Source organism: Nomascus leucogenys, chromosome 1a, assembly GCF_006542625.1.
Source record: "Nomascus leucogenys isolate Asia chromosome 1a, Asia_NLE_v1, whole genome shotgun sequence".
Taxonomy (NCBI): Eukaryota; Metazoa; Chordata; class Mammalia; order Primates; family Hylobatidae; genus Nomascus; species Nomascus leucogenys.
In genome coordinates, this window is record NC_044381.1 from 42,002,634 (window position 1) to 42,022,544 (window position 19,911).

Consider the following 19,911-nt stretch of genomic DNA (forward strand, 5'->3'; position numbering starts at 1 on the left):
CAGAGCGTGGCCTTATTTGGAAATAGGATTTTTTTTTTTTTTGAGACGGAGTCTTGCTCTGTCACCCAGGCTGGAGTGCAGTGGCGCAATCTCGGCTCACTGCAAGCTCCGCCTCCCGGGTTCATGCCATTCTCCTGCCTCAGCCTCTCCGAGTAGCTGGGACTACAGGCGCCTGCCATGACGCCCGGCTAATTTTTTTTGTATTTTTAGTAGAGACGGGGTTTCACCGTGGTCTCGATCTCCTGACCTCGTGATCCGCCCGCCTCGGCCTCCCAAAGTGCTGGGATTACAAGCGTGAGCCACCGCGCCCGGCCTTGGAAATAGGATCTTTACGGATGCAATTAGCTAAGAATCTCAAGATGAACCCATCCTGGATTTAGGGTGGGTCCTAAATTCAATGACTGGTGTCCTTAAAAGAGGGGGAGAGGCCATAGAGACACACATGGAGAAGATGGCCATGTGCAGACAGATGTGGAGAGGGGAGGGATGCCACCACAAGCCTAGGAATGCCTGTCCTGCCAGAAGCTGGAACAGCCATGGTAGGATCCTCCCCTAGAGCCTTTGGAGGTAGTGTGTCCCTGGAAGCATGCTGATTTCAGACTTGTGGCCTCCAGAACTGAGAGAATACATTTCTGTTGCTTCTAAGCCATCAAGATGGTGTCAATGTGTTATGGCAAGCCTTTGGAAATGAATATGTTTCACTAAGGCCACAATGCTAGCAAAATGATAGATTGAAAACTAGCACCAGGTCTCTCCTGCCCCCTAGTCTGAGCCCTGAATCCCCCTGGCCCATGGGAGGGGCTCATTGGCAGCACTGTTTTCAATATTGCCCAGCAAGCTAGCTGAGTAGTGGGAGGGAGCTCGGCCCATCTGCCTGCCCAGCGGGAGCCAGCTCCAGACTTCTTGGTTTCCTGTCCACGTCCACATACTTTATTGTTCCTCCTTTCTGACTGTGGCCTGGCCCCTTCTCCTCACAGAGTCATCTGTATCCCATGGGGAGCAGGGAGCCTGCCCAATGCCCAGCCCTGGTGGGGCTCAGCCAACAAGTCCTTAGTCCAGCTCCCTTCTAGCCTTGTTCTCCACGAGCCTCTCTTGCGAAGGCCATGCCCCTGGAGCCTCAAGGCTAGCACACTTTGCCTGCCTGCTGGACATCCCACAGTGCCCTCAGCCCTGCCTCTCTAGTTCCTTGCCCAGGCCGAGGACACCACTGAGGTGGACATCTCCTGAGTCTTTCAGCCACCACTGCCTGTCTGTGAGATTCTATCTGGATTCATCTCCTGCTGAGCCATCTGCTGTAGTCCCCACCTCTACCCCATGGCTCTCTTCTCTTCCCTGCATGGAGCACGCAAAAACAGCTTTGAGGAGAGACAGAGCTGCAGGGTGACTCAGTGCTTAGACTGCGGGCAGGACAGAGCTGGTTGCAGTCTTCACTCTGTCACTTGCATGTGCTGTGACCTTAGCTAAGTTTTCTCACCCGTGCAGTGGGCTTGCTAACAGCCTCCACTTCATAAGGTTCCTGTAGAAAATGTAGCCTGGCATTAAGCAGGTACTTAATAAGTGTTGGCTTCCATGTTCCTGGCCTTGTCTGTTTTCCTCTATGAGTTATACTCATTCTTCTGGGCCTATCTTAGACCTGCCCTTTCACTCACTGTGGGATCTACCACCAGGCCCACCAGTTATACGTGGCTTCCTCTGTCTCCATAGTGCAAACCACAGCCTAGTTTGCATGGGGTACATTAATGTTGGGACTTCCTCTATCTACTCAGAGCTCCCAAGGGTCAGCGCCAAGAGACCCTTGGAGTCCTTCCTGTCTCTCCCAGACTGGCCCAGAATCAAGCGTGACATTAGCAAGCAGGTGGTTCATCTGCATGGATCACTGAGGCCTGGAGTAGTCAGGGACCACTGCCCGGAGGGCCAGTCCTCCTCTTGCCCTCAAGCAAGCTGGGTGGGCACTCCAAGTAGGGAAGCACTGAGGGGCAGATCTGAGACAGCGAAAGCACTTTCCACTCCCAAGAAGATCCCAAGCATGAATTTGCCAGGGCTGCAGGAGTAAATCCCTACAAACTGGGTTGCTGAGACCACAGATGTCTATTATCTTGCAGTTCTAGAGCGCAACAGTCCAAAATCAATGTGTCAGCAGGGCTGGGTTTTTTCTGGAGGCTCTAGAGGAGGAGATTCAATTTCCTTTTCCAATTTCTAGAGGCCGCCCGCACTCCTGGGCTCGTGGCCTCTTTCTCCATCTTCAAAGCTATCAGTGTGACCTCTGTGTCTGTTGTCATATCTCCTCCTCTGACTCTGACCCTCCTGCATCCTGCCTTCCCTTATAAAGAACTTTGTGATGACATTGGGCCTTCTGAGATACTCCAGAGTAATCTCCCATCTCAAGAGTCTCCACTCAACTCCAGCTGCAAAGTCCCCTATGCCATGTAAGATAACACATTCACAGGTTCCAGGGATGAGGATATGGATGTCTTTGGGAGCATTCTTTAGTGACCGAACAATGTCACCCCTTCTCTCTCCTCTGGCCTCCACTCCCCCAGCCCAGGCCGCTCCCTCTCAGTGTGCTGTCTTGCTTCTCATCAAACTGAGAAGATGAAGCAATGAGAAGCTCACTCTTCTTGGCCCCACATCTGCCCACCCTGATCTGCCCAGTCTCTCCCCCTTGCCCCGATGGCTCACCCTGGGCCAGCCCATCCTTGAGCACCGGGTCGCTAGGGCCTTTCCCCTGCTCCTGTGTCCCCTGCTCTCCCTCTCATGCCTCCCACATCAAGGCATGGCAACAATCTCCTCCAGCTACTGCCCCATTTCTCCACCTTTCTTTCCTGAAGACTCCTCCCAGGGCTGACTGCACTGAATCACCCAATCCAGGCTTGTCCCTCTCATGCCACCAGAGCCACTTTGTCCACAGCCTCTGCCTTGCCAGAGTCACTGCTCCTTTGATGCATCAGCAGCATCTCACACTCAGCTCCTGGTGCCAGGCCCCGGCCGCTCCACTCCCACTTTTTGCTACCAGCTGCCTCTGAGGAGACAGCAGACTAGAGGCCCCCCAGAATCACCCTGAGGACAAAGAAAGAGGAGTTAGCTTTGGGCGATGAGTGTGTCTGAGACACCAGGTGGCAAGGTCGGATGCTCTGTGCCTCCACTGTCTGAGTCAGGGTCCTGCTGCAGACCCACCAGATAGAAATCTCCAGGTATCAAGCTCCTGAGCTGGCTCTCAAAGTGGACAATTATGGATCTGTATCTATCACACATGGACCCACCCTCTGCCCTCCACACCCAGGACAACACACTGCTTGAAGCCTAGAGGGGACAGCTGTATGTACAGGGCCTGAGGGGCTGGGCCCTTCCAGCCTGTCAGTGCTGGAGACCCCGGAGCCGAGTTCTCAGCCTTCTTCCTTTTGTCTCCACACCTTTTCCCTGGTTGGTGAGAAAAGGCCAGAATCCACAAGTCCTTTGGCTCCCCCTTCAAAATACCATCCCAAATCTGACCATTTCTTCCCTCCTGTAGCTGCCTGCCTGGTGCTCAGCAACTGTTCTTTCTCTACACAGCACCAGACTGATGGTTTAAACAGGTCACGTGTCCCCCACCCTCCAGCATACAGTTCTCCAAGCTGCCCCTCTGTGGCTCTGGGACCTCCCTCTGCCCCCTCGCTCCCTCCCACAAGGCTTGCCCCGTCCTCTCCTGGTTTGCACCAACTGGGCCCTCTCTTCTGGACCTCGCAGAGGTAGGTTCTGTTTCCTATTCTGAGTGTAAGGTCAGGAAAGCTTTTTGTGATCCATGGATATGAAATGTCCCCCCGCTTCCATAGGTAAGTTGGCTTATTTATCTAAGCACCATGGGGGAGGAGGTTTGTCTTTTCCCCGTGTTTCCCAAGAGCAGTGCCTACACTGGATGCCCCAGGTGCACCCTGGACTAGTGGGTGGAAGAGCCGGCTGTGGGCCCTGCCTCCCACCACCCTGAAGATGAGACCATTTCTTTTTTCCCTTCCTCCCTTCCTTCCTTCTTGCCCCTTTTTTTTTTTTTTTTTGATGGAGTCTTGCTCTGTTGCCAGGCTAGAGTATAGTGGCATGATCTTGGCTCACTGGAACCTCCGCCTCCCGGGTTCAAGCGATTCTCCTGCCTCAGCCTCCCGAGTAGCTGGGAGTACAGGCACACACCACCACACCCAGCTAATTTTTTTATTTTTAGTAGAGACAGGGTTTCACCATGTTGGCCAGGATTGTATCCATCTCTGGACCTTGTGATCCACCTGTCTCGGCCTCTCAAAGTGCTGTGATTACAGGCGTGGGCTACCGTGCCCGGCTGACACCCTTTCTTTGGGTCTCACTTTTTGGCCCATGATATAGGGAGCTTTCAACTGCATGATCCCACCCTGACAGCATTTCAGGACTCCAGTAAATCCCAGCAACTTTCTGGAGACCCCTGCCTGCTTCCGTAGTGATGTGGGCTGTCTCCACAGGGGCTGGGCATGGGCACTTTCTAAAGATACTTTACCAAAAAGTTGAGAGAAAACCAAAGGCCCAAATGAACAAACAAGGAAGGGGCCCCCAGAGGGGATTTTCTGCTGCAGCTTAGGGTTCACAAGAGCTGTGCTCTGCAGAGAGGTTTCAGCTGGCTGTGCTTTGCTAGCAGGCCCAGCCCCTCTCAGGCCCTGTACATACAGCTGTCCCCTCTAGGCTTCAAGCAGTGCGTTGTTCTGGGTGTAGAGGGCAGAGGGTGGGTTCACGTGTTGATAGATTCAGATCCATGATTGTCCACTCTGAGGGTCAGCTGAGGAGCTTGATGCCTGGAGATTTCTATCTGGTGGGTCTGCAGCAGGACCCTGACTCAGAGAGCAGAGGCACAGAGCGTCTGACCTTGCCACCTGGTGTCTCAGACACACTCATCCCCCAAAGCTAACTCCTCTTTCTTTGTCCTCAGGGTGATTCCGGGGGGCCTCTAGTCTGTTACCTCCCCAGTGCCTGGGTCCTGGTGGGGCTGGCCAGCTGGGGCCTGGACTGCCGGCATCCTGCCTACCCCAGCATCTTCACCAGGGTCACCTACTTCACCAACTGGATCGACGAAATCATGAGGCTCACTCCTCTTTTTGACCCCACGATGGTTCCTCACACCGGCTCTCCACCCAAGCCTCTGAGGGCTGCTGGCCTGCCTGGGCCCTGCGCAGCCCTTGTGCTGCCACAGACCTGGCTCCTGCTGCCACTTACCCTCAGGGCCCCATGGCAGACCCTGTGATGACCACAGAGCCCCTCGACCCCTTCTCTCTGCTCAGGCCTAGGTGTCCATGCTGGACCCTCCCTCCCCCTAGCCCACTGTCCCTCTAAATGGTTCCTAATCCTGGCTTTTCTGCCTATCAACTGCCATTCCCCAAACCAAGCTTGGGCAACACAAAACCAAACCCAATAAGAGAGTCATCTGCTCTTCCTCCACCCCGCACGGCCCTCCCAGGCCCCTCCTGCTCCTTAGTGCTTGCCCTTTCCATAGGATTCATTGTCTGACTCCCAGGGCAGGAACCTGGGACCTCACAGAGAGAATCTCAACAGTGGGCTCCTAGGAGGAAAGCAGGGGTAGGGGGGATACTAGGGGTGCTGAGGGAGCTGAGGCCACCAGCTGGCAGGGAGCAGGATCAGTCTGCACTCAACATTGCTCCTGCCACAGGAAGCACCCAGGCTTTCAGAGGAGCTGAAACTACACCTGGTGTCCACAGTGCCAGGGAGCAAGGGCTTCTCTGAAGTAGAGGAACAGTGCTCCTGGGGCATGGAGGAAGGAGGTTCGACTCCCAGTGGAGACGGAAAAAGGGAAGTGGCTGGTGCACAAAGTAATGGAGCAGGATTGGGGAACAGGATCCCAGCCATGAGAAGAGGGTTCCAGCCTGCAGCTAGAGTGCTTTCAAAACATGAGGGTCTGGGAAAGACTGACAGAAGCAGATGGAGGAGGGTCCTGATGGCCAGGCCAAAACCTGAGGTTTAGGTCAGCCATGCTCAGATCAGAGCTCTGCGCCTAAGGACAATTCCTGCCCCTCCTCACCTGTCCCCATAGGCCCTGCTTTCCCCAAGTCTGCAGGCACCTGACCCACTGCCCATCCCCAAAGCCCCCAATCCTGCATAAACATGCTCCCTCCTGTCTAAGGCCCTTGGCCAACCCTGCCCAAAGAAGTCTGCACTCCTCCAGCTGGTAGAGCCTGGTATGACCTTATCTACTTAGCTGACGCAGGATTTAGCGCCCCAGCAATAAGCCTCAAAATAGTGTTCTGGGCCATCCTTCCTGCAAGCCTGCTGGACACAGCCCTGTGCAGCCAGCAGGACTCCTAAAGGCCTCTCAGCACAGCCTACCCCCAGCCTTCAGAGACCACGAGAAAACAGGAGAGCTCCCATTTAGCACATGTCCGTATGGACAAGGCGCCATCCAAAAGGTTCAGTGCACATCGTCCCCAGTCTTGGTATTGGCCACATTTCCTGTACCCTCGCAGGCAAGGGGCACAGATGCACTCACATGCATGTCAACACCAGGACCTCACTGGCTTAAACCCTCTACTACTCATGCAGGAATTCTCACCCCAAAATAATATTGTGAGGCCTGAAGAAAGTGTCTTCCCAGTATCCACTCCTGTAGGGGTATTTCCAGCAGTCCCTGCCTCTGACCAGAGCTCCGCCACTGAGGTACTGCTATGCCTAGTAATATGTCCACTACTAGTGTCCAGCCTTAGAGCTCAGCGGTCTCCACAGAAAGTGTTCCCTCCCCTGGTGGTAAGCTCAGTTATGGGGTCTCAGAGCAGGGCTGCTCAGGACTCTTGAGAGGTCAGTGAGTTACCAAGACAGCATGTGCTCCATGCATGTTCTCCACAAGGTCAGGGGAGCTTGGGCAGTTCTGTTTAGAGTATTAGCCACTCCACTGTCCCCAGAGCCACTATTCTCTTTTGTGGCAGCCACAGGCTGGCTGTGTCCTGAGGGCCTGCCTGTTATACACCTTATGCCAGGGGTTAGGTGATTTCCTGTCCTCCCGGATGCTCTCAGGCCTCTAAACCAAAGGGTGGGGATACATACCTAGTCCACATGACACATCAAACAAATCTCAGTTCCCGCACAGTTAGTTTCCCTGTTACTTGAAACCAACGTAAGTGCTCAGTATCCTTATCCTGGTTGAGTTTATTTTTAAAGATAAACTGCAGCCTATTAGGGTTGAGTAGCTTTTTTTTGCTTTTTTTTTTTTTTTTTTTTTTTGAGATGGAGTCTCACTCTGTCGCCCAGGCTGGAGTGCAGTGGCGCGATCTCTGCTCACTGCAAGCTCCACCTCCCGGGTTCACACCATTCTCCTGCCTCAGCCTCCCGAGTAGCTGGGACTACAGGTGCCCGCCACCACGCCTGGCTAATTTTTTGTATTTTTAGTATAGACGGGGTTTCACCATGTTAGCCAGGATGGTCTCGCTCTCCTGACCTCATGATCCGCCCGCCTCAGCCTCCCAAAGTGCTGGGAATACAGGCGTGAGCCACCATACCCAGCTAGGGTTGAGTGGCTTTTTAAAGATATCATAGGTAGTATGTAATGGAACAGAAATGCAAACTCAGATCTCTCTTGAGAGAGCTCAAACACTGTTCTTTCCACATCCACAGACTGCACCCAAGATATCTTTTATCCAAGCCTCAGACACCTGAGGGAGGCTTACTCTGACCTGTCCCCAAAGTGAGCCTCAGATATCCACTCCTGAAGAGAGAAACTGGAGTAGGGCATGGAGGGGCCCTAGAGTCATCGTCAGGGACCCCCTGTTCTCCCAGATGGTGCACTGGCATGGATTGCTGCTTTTGTTGCCAAAGTCATCCCCAGACAAGCTATGGGAGTGAAATGAAATGAACCAAGATTAATTAAAGACTTCCAGTTTCCAGTCTAGAGTATAAGAAGCTTGGAAGTCATCACTCCCATTCTCAAAACAAGAAAAAAAAGCCGAACAAACTGAAAATCAACAACTCTTCTTAGATCTCTCAGAGAATTGAGGTCACAGGGCAGATTACTATCCTCAAATCTGGAGACAGGCAGATACAGAGAATCACAGTTGATCTGAAGGGAAGCTCAGATGTAAAAGATGGCCATTGGAGCCAATCCCAGGGTAGGAAAACCTAAACTGTAATTGACAAAGTGCTGAAGGTTCAATGTGGATGAGTTTGACCGTTAAAAACTCCATGTCCAGTCTTAGGAGAGCCCCAACTTTCAGGAGTTTTACCTTCAGTAGCCTTACCAGATTCTCAGGGTATAGATCTGAGAAAAATCCCCTCCTGATTTTGGCAGGACGATGGGAAAAGCAACCATTTTGAAGTAAGAGCAGAACATTAGTTCTACTTTGCAAAAGCCTATCCTTAAGAGAAACTATTTTTACCAGAGCCTAATGTATTGAGGTTTTATCAGAGCCTGACTGACTTGGGGAAAGAGAAGTGTCAAACTTCAGTTCCCTGTGTCTTCCTGTCCCACCAGGGACACACGCTACTGAGAAACACATGTGCAGATCACAGCCTAGGAGCATAGGCTCACTGTGCACTGTGCCTGGAACCTAATTACAGGACTATAGAACATTTCCTCTCCCACATAAGCGCCTCACCACCACATCAGTGGGACTTTTGTGTAATAAGGGAATTATAATGGCAGGAATTGACTGTCTCCGCACTTATTTAAGAAGGAGTCTGTAGGGAAACTCAAAGACAAGAGGGGAGATACTAACAAGGACACCAAAGTACACTTTGCCTCTGACACCTACAGCAACACCAAACAGTAAAGACAGTCTAACTACCAGCCAGATAAACACAGAGCCTTACACAAAAGACCTCTTTACCTCTGTTCCTTTCGCCCAGTACATCCTGTCTCACTTTCAACCAAAAAAAGGGAACTAAAAGGTACTAAAAGTGTACTAAAGTGTACATTTAAATCTATGATTCATTTTTAGTTAACTTACGTGTTTGTTAGAAATACAATTCCTTTTTCCATTATAGTGCTTTTCTACGCTTGTAAATTATCAGACTTTTGTTTTTGTATGTGTCTGTTTCTGCACTCTTTTACCCTGTTCACATTGAACCATTTATCTGTTCTTCCACCAGTACCACACTGTCTTATGCTATAGCTTTGTGGAAAGTCTTAATATCTTCCAACTTTATTCTGTTTTCCCAAAATTGTTTTAGCTATTCTAGTTTCTTTACCTTTTCATACACATTTTGGAATAATATTGAAAAAAACAAATTTTGTTGGGAGTTGATGTTTTACTATACTGAGTCTTCCAATCTATGAAAGTAGTATGTCTCTCCACTTCTTTAGGTCTTGTTTGGTTCCTTTCATTAGAATTATCTTGCTTTTATCACACTCTATTAAAAAATTTACATCCAAAATATTTCAATTTGGGGGAACTATTGTGTATGACATTGTTTTTAATTTTTGTTTCAAGTTTTTCATTGTTAGTATTTGGAAATATGATTGTGTATTGCTCTTGTATCCTTAGACTTTGATAAAGTAATATATCATCATTTACTAAGAGTTTTCTTGCAGATTCCTTGATATTTTCTGTATAGGCAATCATGTCATCCATGAATATTAATGGTAACATTTCTTCTTTTCTAATCTGTATGTCTTTATTTCCGTTTCTTTTCGTACTGCACTGGTTAGGACCTACAGTGCTAAATTGAAAAGAAGATGAGAAGGGACATTCTGGCCTCATTTTGGAACTTAGAAGAAAAGCATTAATTCTTTCACCACTAAGCATGGTGTTAGCTTTTAGTTTTTTGTAGGTGTTCTTTATTAGGTTGAAGTTGTGAACTTCTATTTTTAGTCTGCTAAAAATTTTTAACATAAGCCATGTTGAATTTTGCCAAATGCTTTTTCTGCATTAATTGATGTGACCATTTTTGTTTTCTTCTTTAAATTGTTAATATACTGGATTACACTGATAATTTTTGAGTATTGAACTAGCATTACATTTCTGGAAAAAATTCTTGGTTATAGTGTTTTATTATTTTCTTCCTTCTTCATGGTATTGTTTTATTTTGCTCTTTTTTGGGGAGGTTTCATTATGTGAAGGTGTATATTATTGATTTTAGACCTTTCTTTTTTCAAATGTAAGCATTCAATGCCATTTAATTTTCCACTAGCAATGCTTTATCAGGATCTTATCATATTTTATATATTTGTGTTTGTCTGTATTTAAGGAACGTTACAATACAAACAATGAGGCAGTAAAGCAGGCAGTGGGATGTTTTTCCCTGTCGAGAGAGTCTTCATGTCCACAGAGTTGTGCCTGAGGGGACATCAGCTGCATCTCCTCACCTCACAAGGTAAGTAGCTCCAGCCTGATCATTCATAATCTGACATGTTTCCTTAGGAAGCTCAGATCCTGGGGCTTTTTATTTATTTTTTAATGTAATTGACTCTAGAAGGCCACAAATTTTATGAAGTTCTCCACAAATCTGTTATTCCAGATTATGTGGCTCAAACATTTGGGACATAGGACAGCTGAAGCCAGCTAGGCAGCAGAGGCTGCCTGCACACCCGGTCTGTATACTGCACAGCCATGTGGCCTAGAAGAGCCTGACTGAGAGGCTGTCTAGGCAGACGAGGCTCAGGACAGGGCTTCGCCTAGGAAAGGCACGTGATGGGTGGTAGCTGCCATTATGACCCCAGAAACCTAGTAGCATCGTACATAGCTACAGCCTCTGGACAAGGAAGCAGAATCATGCCCATTTTCATTCTCAAATACATACTAGGTATATGTTAGATTTTTCTCAAAGCAGCAGCAGCAGCCCACATAAAAGTCCAGATTCTTCTGAAAGCAGATGTCCAGCATCCCAGGACTTGGAAGAGGGGTGCGGGGTGGGTGGCATCCCAGTGCCCCTCCTGAGTCCTTCCTGCCCAGGTTACTCCGCTGCTCTTCCTCCCCACTCCCCCTTTTTGTGTGTGTGTGTGTGTGTGTTTTTTTTTTTTGAGACGGAGTCTTGCTCTTTCGCCCAGGCCAGAGTGCAGTGGCGCGATCTCGGCTCACTGCAAGCTCCGCCTCCCGGGTTCACGCCATTCTCCTGCCTCAGCCTCCCGAGTAGCTGGGACTACAGGCGCCCACCACCGCGCCCGGCTAATTTTTTGTATTTTTAGTAGAGACGGGGTTTCACCGTGTTAGCCAGGATGGTCTCCATCTCCCGACCTCGTGATCCGCCCGCCTCGGCCTCCCAAAGTGCTGGGATTACAGGCGTGAGCCACCGCGCCCGGCCCTTCCTCCCCCTTTTAAAGAAACTTCTGTTGGCTCTGAACCACTGTAAACCCGCGTGCCCAGGGCAGCAAGCACTCTGGAGGGGCAGTGCTACTGGATGAAAAGGGGCAAGCGGTTTTCCCTGGTGACGTGCTTCTTAGACAATTAGTAAAATAACTTTTGGAAGATAAATAAATTTAAATAAATCTCCCCAAATTAGGCATGTTATAAAAAGTGGTCTTCCTTTCCGTTTACAAGAGCATCCTGACTTCAGGGTGACTGTGAGTGGACTGTCCCTGAGCTGTGCTGCGGGGACAGCCAGCCGTCCAGGAATGTGTGCGATGCCCACACACAATGCCTCCCCCAACTACACAGAGGAAAGCCTGGCTTTGTAAAATGGTGAGCAAGTGAGTTTTCTGCAAGGCTAATTTTTCAGCAGAGGCCAAGTATACTTAAATGCAAAGTGGTACAAAACAAGAGTGTCTTTGGAGGGAGCCACATATTGACCCAACGGGAGGGCCTGCTGCCTGTTACCATGGCCAGAAGCTAGGAAGGACCTGGAAGATTAGGATTCCATGTCAAGAGCGGGTCACCAGCATCTTCCTTTCTACCCTCTTCTCTCTCAGGGCAAAGAGACTTTTCTTAAAAATTAACATTAAAAAACTGCTTGGGGCAAGGGCAGAAGTGGTGTTGGGGGACTGCCTCAAGTCAGTGGATACTTACTTGATCTACAATTTCCTGAAGCAGTCTGACATCTTGCTCGCGAGACCCAGTGCTCTCTTCCAGTTGTAGGTGAAAGGCTGGAGAAAGGGACTCCCCCACCACTTTTAATCCAGAAATGCTGAAGAAGGGAAACACACACACAGCCGTAAGTCCCTTCCAGGCTCGAAGATCGCTCACGGGGAAATAATGTTAGAAGTCCGCAATGTCAAGGCACAGTGAACGTACAGAAGCTTGCGACTGACGGGAAGCATCGTTCCAATTCCAACAAAGAAAGGGAAACGAGGCACTCTGGGCAGTGCTTCCTCATCTAAAAAAGTCTGCCTGTGATGTGGCTTCCTGAGTGCAGGACCGGCTCTCGTGGCCCCAGCCTCCCACCAGGGAGTCTGTGCCTCCTTACAGGCCCTCCGGGCCCCACCGTGGCCTGTCATTCCCTTGCCATGTGCTCCCTCACCCCCGATGTTTGTTCTTCCCTGTGCTGGCTGCACGTGCCGGGGCCCAGCTCCAGCACTGCCTGCTGCTGGGGCCTTCTTCATCACCCACTTTAGGGAAGGCTCTGCTCCACCATTTGCTATTTTTCCATACTGTCTGGATCCTTCACAAGCTACTCACTACAGTTTATATTATGATTCCTTGCTTATTATCTATGTCTTTAGTTTTTATTTTGTCTCTCATAAATTACAGGGATGATTTCTGACATTAACAGTATTATACCCCATCTCTACAAATACAGCAAAAACAAAAACAAACAAACAAAAAAAACTGGCCGAGTGTGGTGGCTTGTGCCTGTAGTCCCAGCTACTTGGGAAGCTCAGGTGGGAGGATCGCTTGAACTCAGGAGGTCAAGGTTGCAGTGAGCTGAGATTGTGCCACTACACTCCAGCTTGGGTGACAGAGCAAAACTCTGTCTCAAAGAAAAACCCAACAAATACCAAACATACATTATATTTTGACTAACAGCAGTATGTTTCGATAGAAAAATGTCCTTATTTGCATGTTAAGTTTTAGATTTTACTTGGATTAAAATTATTTTCTTTTTACTTAGGATTAACAGCACAAAAATCTGTAGCTTCTCAGGGAGAAAGATAGATCTTTAGGGGCCAAATCCTGTATTTTTAAATTAAATTAAATTTAATCCTGTATTTTTACTACAGCTGCCATGAGATGCTATGCCATATTACTATTATTATCATTATTTTTGAGATGGCATCTCGCTCTGTCGCTCAGCCTGGCTGGAGGGCAGTGGCACGATCTCGGCTACTATCTAGTCAGGTTCATTTAAAGTCTATTTTATCCTATAACAACAAATATTATTTGATTTTTGACCTACCTCCTAGGACACAAATGTGATATATGTCTATTTGACACTGAGCTAAACATTTTAGATTCCTTTCATTTAGTTTGTTTCACCCAAAACGATTTGTTTTTCCCTCAGAATGAAATGACAATAAAAAGTACTAGGTAGCACAACTGAATCTTCCCAGTTTAGGACTCAACAAGCCTTTACAGAATGACTACTGCGTGTACAATAATGTGAATTCTGGAAACTCATCTGACCTGGCCTTGGAACATTATTAATTAGTGTCTCCTTTCTTTAAATATAATACATCATGCTAGATCTGTCAATAAAGCAGGCTACAGGTCTGAATCATGGAATCTTGGGCATGTGGAATGTGGGGGAACCTTCTAGATTAGTTCTTTACTAATGTAGAAACTAAGCAATACACTTTGAAAACCCATTTCCTGTGTAAATTCTGACCATGTTAAACGCCTATATCAAGTATCTTTTCTTTTTTTACAGGTCATGTATTCTCACAGTATTAAAAAATTGCTTTCAGTCAGGTGTGGTGGCTCACGCCTGTAATCCCAGCACTTTGGGAGGCCAAGGCAGGTAGATCACCTGAGGTCAGGAGTTCGAGACCAACCTGGCGAACATGGTGAAACCCTGTCTCTACTAAAAACATAAAAATTAGCCAGGTGTGGTGGTGGGCACCTGTAATCCCAGCTACTCGGGAGGCTCAGGTAGTATAATCACTTGAACCTGGGAGGTAGAGGTTGCAGTGAGCTGAGATCACGCCACTGCACTCCAGCCTGGGCAACAAAAGCAAGACTCTTGTCTCAAAAACAAAAACAAAAAACAAAAAACAAAAACAACAAAAAAACTGCCTCCCAAATAGCATTTCATATGAATCGAATGGCCTCAATTTTCCTCAAGAAATACAAGGCGTGATGGCTCACACCTATAATCCCAGTACTTTGGGATGCCAAGGTTGGGGGGATCACGAGGTCAGGAGTTCAAGATCAGCCTGACCAACATGGTGAAACCCCGTCTCTACTAAAAATACAAAAATTAGCCAGGTGTGGTGGCACGTGCCTGTAATCCCAGCTACTCAGGAGGCTGAGACAGGAAAATCGCTTGAATCTGGGAGGTGGAGGTTGCAGTGAGCTGAGATCGTGCCACTGTGCTCCAGCCTGAGTGACAGAGCAAGACTCTGTCTCAAAAGAGAAAGAAAAAAAAAAAAGAAAAGAAAAGAAATACAGGGCACCTGAGGTCCAAATCTAACTTGTGCTTTTTAATCAAATGGTCTCATCTCACATGCTGGTGAGAGAAGGAATTAAACAAAATGCCCTGTCTCTGGTTGCCTAGATGCTGAATGTCAGATGAGTTTAATTAAAACCAAATGGACAGAGTTGTAGCTTGAGTTCAGAGAAGCCGTGTTTCAGAGTCTATTACACTACTCTTTAACAAGAGACTTTGCCAAACATATCATCTTATCCCAGTGGATAAAGGAGCACTGGGCTAGCTCCCAGGGACAGAGCAATCACCAAGGTAGCCACGGTCTCCACTGTGTGCTTACAGTCTACAGGGAGAACCTGACACCAATAACTATCTCTATTACGATGAAAACAGAGGCAAACCAGCATACGATGTTGGTTTCCTTCCTCTCCCAAACTCAATCTCAGAGATGAGAGAAGTGAGAAATTAGAGAAAAATTGAACAAAAAAATTATTCCGAACTAAACATTGAAGATACTGCCTTTGAAAATATTTATCTTTAATATATTTATTGGAAACTAAGCAATAAAACCAAAAGCTAAATGTAAGAAGCTCAAGAAGAGTAAGAACACAGTGCAATGAGACAGTGCATAAAGATAAGAAAACACACTATGATGAAAACACACATAACCAGATTTATATAAATAAAAAGTTAAAATAACATAGATATATGAGAGAGAATCAACAACTATTCCCAAACCAAAGGCCCCAAGCCCAGATGGCCGTAAAGTGGGAGACCTACTCTCAACTTTTGAAGAAACGATCAAGCCTTGTTTTACTCAGTGCTTCCATGAAGCAGAAAGAGTGGAAAATAGCTACATCATCTACTGAAGCTACCCTAACGCTGACTCCTATGTTACGTAAAGTTGGTACAGGGTTATAGATCCATTTAAATTTTAAACATAGATATAAAAAGTCAAATTAAAATATTAGCTAAATAAATCTAACAGTGTAGAAAAAGATATTATAATGAAGTAACGGTTTTCTCAAGAATGCAAGGATGGTGTAACATCACAAAATATTTCAATGTAATTCAGCCATAAAACAAATTTATGACTTACCTTAATAGATGTAAAAAAAAAAAAATGAATAAAGTTCAACATCTATTTATGATTTTAAAAAAAGGCCTTCAAATTTAGGAATCATGTAGCCAGGTGCAGTGGTACGCGCCTGTAGTCCCAACTAGTTGGGAGGTGAAGGCAGGAGGATTGCTTGAGTCCAGGAGTTTGAGGCTATAGTGTGTCGACTAAATCTGTGAATAGCCACTGCACTCCGGCCTGGGCAACATAGCACAATCCTGTCTCTTAAAAAAACCACAAAACAAAACAAAACTAGGAATAATTCGTAAAAGCTACTCCCCAAAAACCCACAGCATGATGTTTTATACTTAATGAAGAAGTGCTTCTATACTGGGAATAAGGAAAGAATGTTTGCTATTATTGCCACTGTTCAATACAGCTTAGGGACTCAGACCAAAGCAATAAAATAAGAAAATGAACTAAGATGTAAAAGCATTAGGAAGGAAAGACAGAACACCATTACTGCAGACAACAGGACTTCCATGCACATCATCATAACAGAATGAAACAACTACTGGAAATACTAAGAGTTTAGAAAGACTCCTGGATATAAGGTCAGTTTAGAGAAAATAATAATGTTCTTATGAATCAGCAATAATCAAGTAGAAAATATAACAGAAAAGACAACCCCATTCATAACGGCAACAAAATCTATAGGATGTCTGAAAATTCCCTTTAAAGGTTCCATAAAGGTACAAGGGCTTTATAGGAATTCCATTAAAGGACACAAAGGGAGATTTAAATAGAGAGCTCATGTTCATGGATGACATTTCCTTCCACATTCATCAGAAAATTTAATGCAGTTCCAATGAAGAGTCTAGCAGTAATTTTGGAGAAACCCGTATGCCAAAACAGTGATGAAAACAGACACCAGTGATAAACCTGTATTCCAAAACAGTGACAAAAACAGACAAAATCAAGAGTCTGAGGAATGAGCAAATATACCAATGGAATGGAAGAGAGAGTTTAGAAACACATCTAGGTACAAATGGGAACCTGGTATAGGATAGAGTACGGCCAACCGGTAGGAGAAAGGATGTTTTATACTTAGCCAGATGTTATTCAGAAATTGATCTCAGTAATCTTAAACTGAAATAGTCTTCTCCTGACCAATTTCTTTCTCCAGCCACAATCTTGTTTCTCAGTTCCTCTTCAGAGAAAAACTCCTCAAAACAGTCATCTAGGCCGTGTCCACCTGTCTGGAACCTCCTTCAGCCAGGCATTTTACCCCACACTCCCCTGAAACTACTCACCAAGTCATAATACCTCTACATGACGAAGTCAAAGGATCAGTGTTCTGTTATCTGGTCTGGCCTGTCAGCAGTGGCATGTCACAGGCTGACCTCCTACATAAGCAATTTCTTCCCTGGTTTCCAGGACTCTAGGCTCTCCTAGCCTGCCTCTTCCTCACTGGCCACTCTTTCTCGGACTAGTCTTCGCTAGTTTCTGACCTCTTCACACTGAAATGCTTCATATAATAGCCATACCCCAAGACTCAAAAATTTATCTCTAGCTCAGTACTCTCCCTCACACTTCACACTTGTATATCCAGCTGCTGCTCTGCACTCCATGTCTGATGGGCACTTTGGGCTTAACATAACCACTGCTGACCTTCCCCAGAAAGTATTTCTCCACAGTTGTGTCCCTCTCACTCATCAGCAACTCTACCTATTTACTCTGACCAAACCCCCTAAGCTCTACCTGGAGTCTTCTCTTTCTCACTCACCCTGCATATGAACTTCTGCTAGATCCAGTGTGCTCTCCCTTCAGAAGATACCCAGAATCCAGACACTTCGCACGTCATGGCTCCCAACATGGTCAGAGTCACCATCACCCTTCACCTGCGTCAATCTCCTAACTGGTCTCCCTACTTCTGTTCTTACTGCTGTTCGATGTATTTTTTCACACCATGCAGAAGTAATTTTGCTAGGGTATCAGATAGGCTGTTTCACTTTTTTGCTCAAAACCACGCCAAGGCTTCCTCCGTGTGCCAACGCCCTCATCACGGCTCACAAGTCCCTGTGTGCGGATGGCCCATGACCCAGCCCTCATCTTCCACCAGATTTCCCACTCCTTCCCTCCTGTCACATTGGCCTCTTTGTTATTTTGTTTACTGTTTTCTGTAACCATCTAGATACCAGCACGGTTTGCCCCTGAGACCCCTCTGAATGCGTGTTTACTATGAGGTGCCATGGAGTCTTCCAACTGTGGATACTGAGTAGGCAACTGGGTGTGAGACCTGCAGCTGCAGTGGTCCAGGGTGGAGATACGAAGCTGGGAGCTGTCTACATACAGGTGTCATGAAACAGTGTGGAGCTCCAGGTGTGGAAGAAGGCAATTCTTCAAGAAGGTAACAAGAGAAGCACAGACAAAGCCTTGAAGAGCAAGGTGTTGAAAGAAAGCCTTCAGAGGAGACCGAGATGGAGCCATTCAAAGATGTAAAAGGAAATCCAGGCGTGCAGTGTAGCAGAGTCCAAAGAAGGAAAGAGTGGTCACCTGTGCTGAAAACTATGGGGACATCAAGAAGATGAGCTCTGAAGATGGTCCACTGGATTCAGCAGTCAGTGGAGACCTCCACAAAAACAGTCCAGGCGAAGGGCAGTAGCAGAAGCCAGGTCTCAGAACTGCCAGTGTAAGTGAAGACGTGGAGATGATAGCTACTGAGAGGAGCAAAGACATGGGGAGTTGCAGAGGGAAACGTCGGGTGACAGGCAAGAGGAATTTAAAGTGGATGTGACTGCTAATCAAATGACACAAGAAAGGGGACAGGCTGATGACAAAGTAGCAGGGACAAGCAAAGGCACTCAGTCCTTAAAAAAGGGCCTGTGGTAGTTGGAGCAACATTTATTGGCCTACAGGAGGGAAGACTGGTTCAGATACCCACAGGTGTGTAGATTTGTCAGGAAATATGACAGAGTCCCAAGTGACAGCATAAGGCCAGGCTGTTAGCTAAAAGTGAGGGGAGTGAAGACAGGATTAGGAATTTTGGAAAGAAAATGTGTGATAGAGCTGGGGTAAGTGGAGATTGGGCTTAGAAAAAGGCAGGTTAACACCACAGAGTGAAGGGCATGTAAGGCTAGCGCTGATGAATTTCCAGTGACTCCAATATGCTAGGCTGTGTTGGCGTATTAATCCTTCACAAACCAATGGAACTGGAACCAATACAAATATATCTCTCTACCATAAATCATGCAAGAACTGCTGTTACTATCACACAGACACACCCAGAACTTTAATTGTCTCTGCCCCTTCTTTATCTGGAACAGCTCTGATGTACTCATTTATCAATTGTCCTTTTCTTTCAGTTAAGTCTCCAGTTTCCGTATCTGGAACAGAGATAGGACTTTCATGATCAAGAAAGCATGTTTCACCTTAGGAAAGGCAAAAAGAAAGACCCTGGGCAATGTGAAATCACTTTCTATGAGACCAGAAATGTGCCTGGAGATATCACCAACCTCGATCTTTTTTTTTTTTTTTAAACTACAGAGGAATCTTAAAGAGTGACTCTTGTGTAGTTTAAAAAAAGAAAAAAAAAAGAAACACTGATAAAATTTCACTTGTTTCTTTTTCTTGTGTTAAAACTTAGTAATTTATTAAAAAGTAACACAGATGGTATGAACCCAGTCATCTAATTACATAATATATAATGGCATCCCTGTGTGTGCAGACATGGAGAGATGCTTCAGTGTTTACCCTGGTTATTTCTGGTGGTAAGATGTTGGGTTGTTATTTTCATCTTTCTATCTTCTGTACTGCTGTAATATTTTATTAATGAGTTTGTTTCATTTTCAGAAAAACAAAGTCAAGATTCTTTAAAACAGATGATCTGGTTTTATACAAATAAACCAATGTGAGCGAACTAAGTTTTTGGTTTCTTAGTTGCCATTTGGTCAAACTGACCCAAGCCTATAAATTTAAAACTTTCCATTAGTTGTTAAGTGTGGGGCAGATAAACTTTATGTTGGTTGAAAATACAGAAAACTCACCCTTGTAAAGCTTTATGAATTTGTCCGCACTTTTCCTTCAACACTGCAAAAATCCCTAGATGAAAAAAATACATTTGAGAGTCTATTTGAAACGTATGATAGTACTAACCTAAAAATATTTTTGAAGACCCAGATCAAGTTCATCAATTTAAAATGCTACAAATCCTTCTACATACTAACAGAGCCAGGAACCCAAACCCCCCTGAAGGCCCAAGCTTTGTCTCTGGTGCGTGCTAACCGGCCCCTTCTCACCTCACTATCCCACTTTCAACAAACCTGGAATGATGCTTTCAAGAGCAATCAATCCCTCCTGTTCTCATCAAGATCCTAATCTGGCTAAGAATCAAAGGGTACAAATTTATT

The 19,911-nt window shown here is 46.4% G+C and overlaps 2 protein-coding genes across 9 annotated transcripts in view; one reads left to right on the forward strand and one right to left on the reverse strand.

Annotated features, from left to right (window-relative positions):
- LOC115832935 (serine palmitoyltransferase 1-like) overlaps nucleotides 1-19,911 on the reverse strand; it is a 44,749-nt gene that overhangs the window by 11,470 nt on the left and 13,368 nt on the right. For 4 of the 5 annotated variants that reach the window (XM_030805020.1, XM_030805077.1, XM_030804968.1 and 1 more), the window contains exons 6-7: nucleotides 19,549-19,603; nucleotides 11,931-12,048 (exon numbers count right to left, since the gene is read on the reverse strand). In XM_030805020.1, coding sequence (XP_030660880.1) covers nucleotides 11,931-12,048; nucleotides 19,549-19,603 — 173 coding nt within the window. Of the gene's footprint in view, nucleotides 1-11,635; nucleotides 11,765-11,930; nucleotides 12,049-19,548; nucleotides 19,604-19,911 lie in introns of those variants that run through there. The other variant, XM_030805235.1, reaches the window with a different exon arrangement.
- The window catches only part of PRSS47 (serine protease 47), a 32,180-nt gene that overhangs the window by 11,390 nt on the left and 879 nt on the right, over nucleotides 1-19,911 (forward strand). The window contains exon 7 of one of the 4 annotated variants that reach the window (XM_030804887.1): nucleotides 17,697-17,908. The exons of 1 other annotated variant lie outside the window; for it this stretch is intronic. In XM_030804887.1, coding sequence (XP_030660747.1) covers nucleotides 17,697-17,747 — 51 coding nt within the window. In that variant the 3' untranslated portion in view covers nucleotides 17,748-17,908. Of the gene's footprint in view, nucleotides 1-4,921; nucleotides 7,207-10,176; nucleotides 10,575-17,696; nucleotides 17,909-19,911 lie in introns of those variants that run through there. 2 more of the 4 variants (XM_030804752.1, XM_030804700.1) reach the window with 2 other exon arrangements.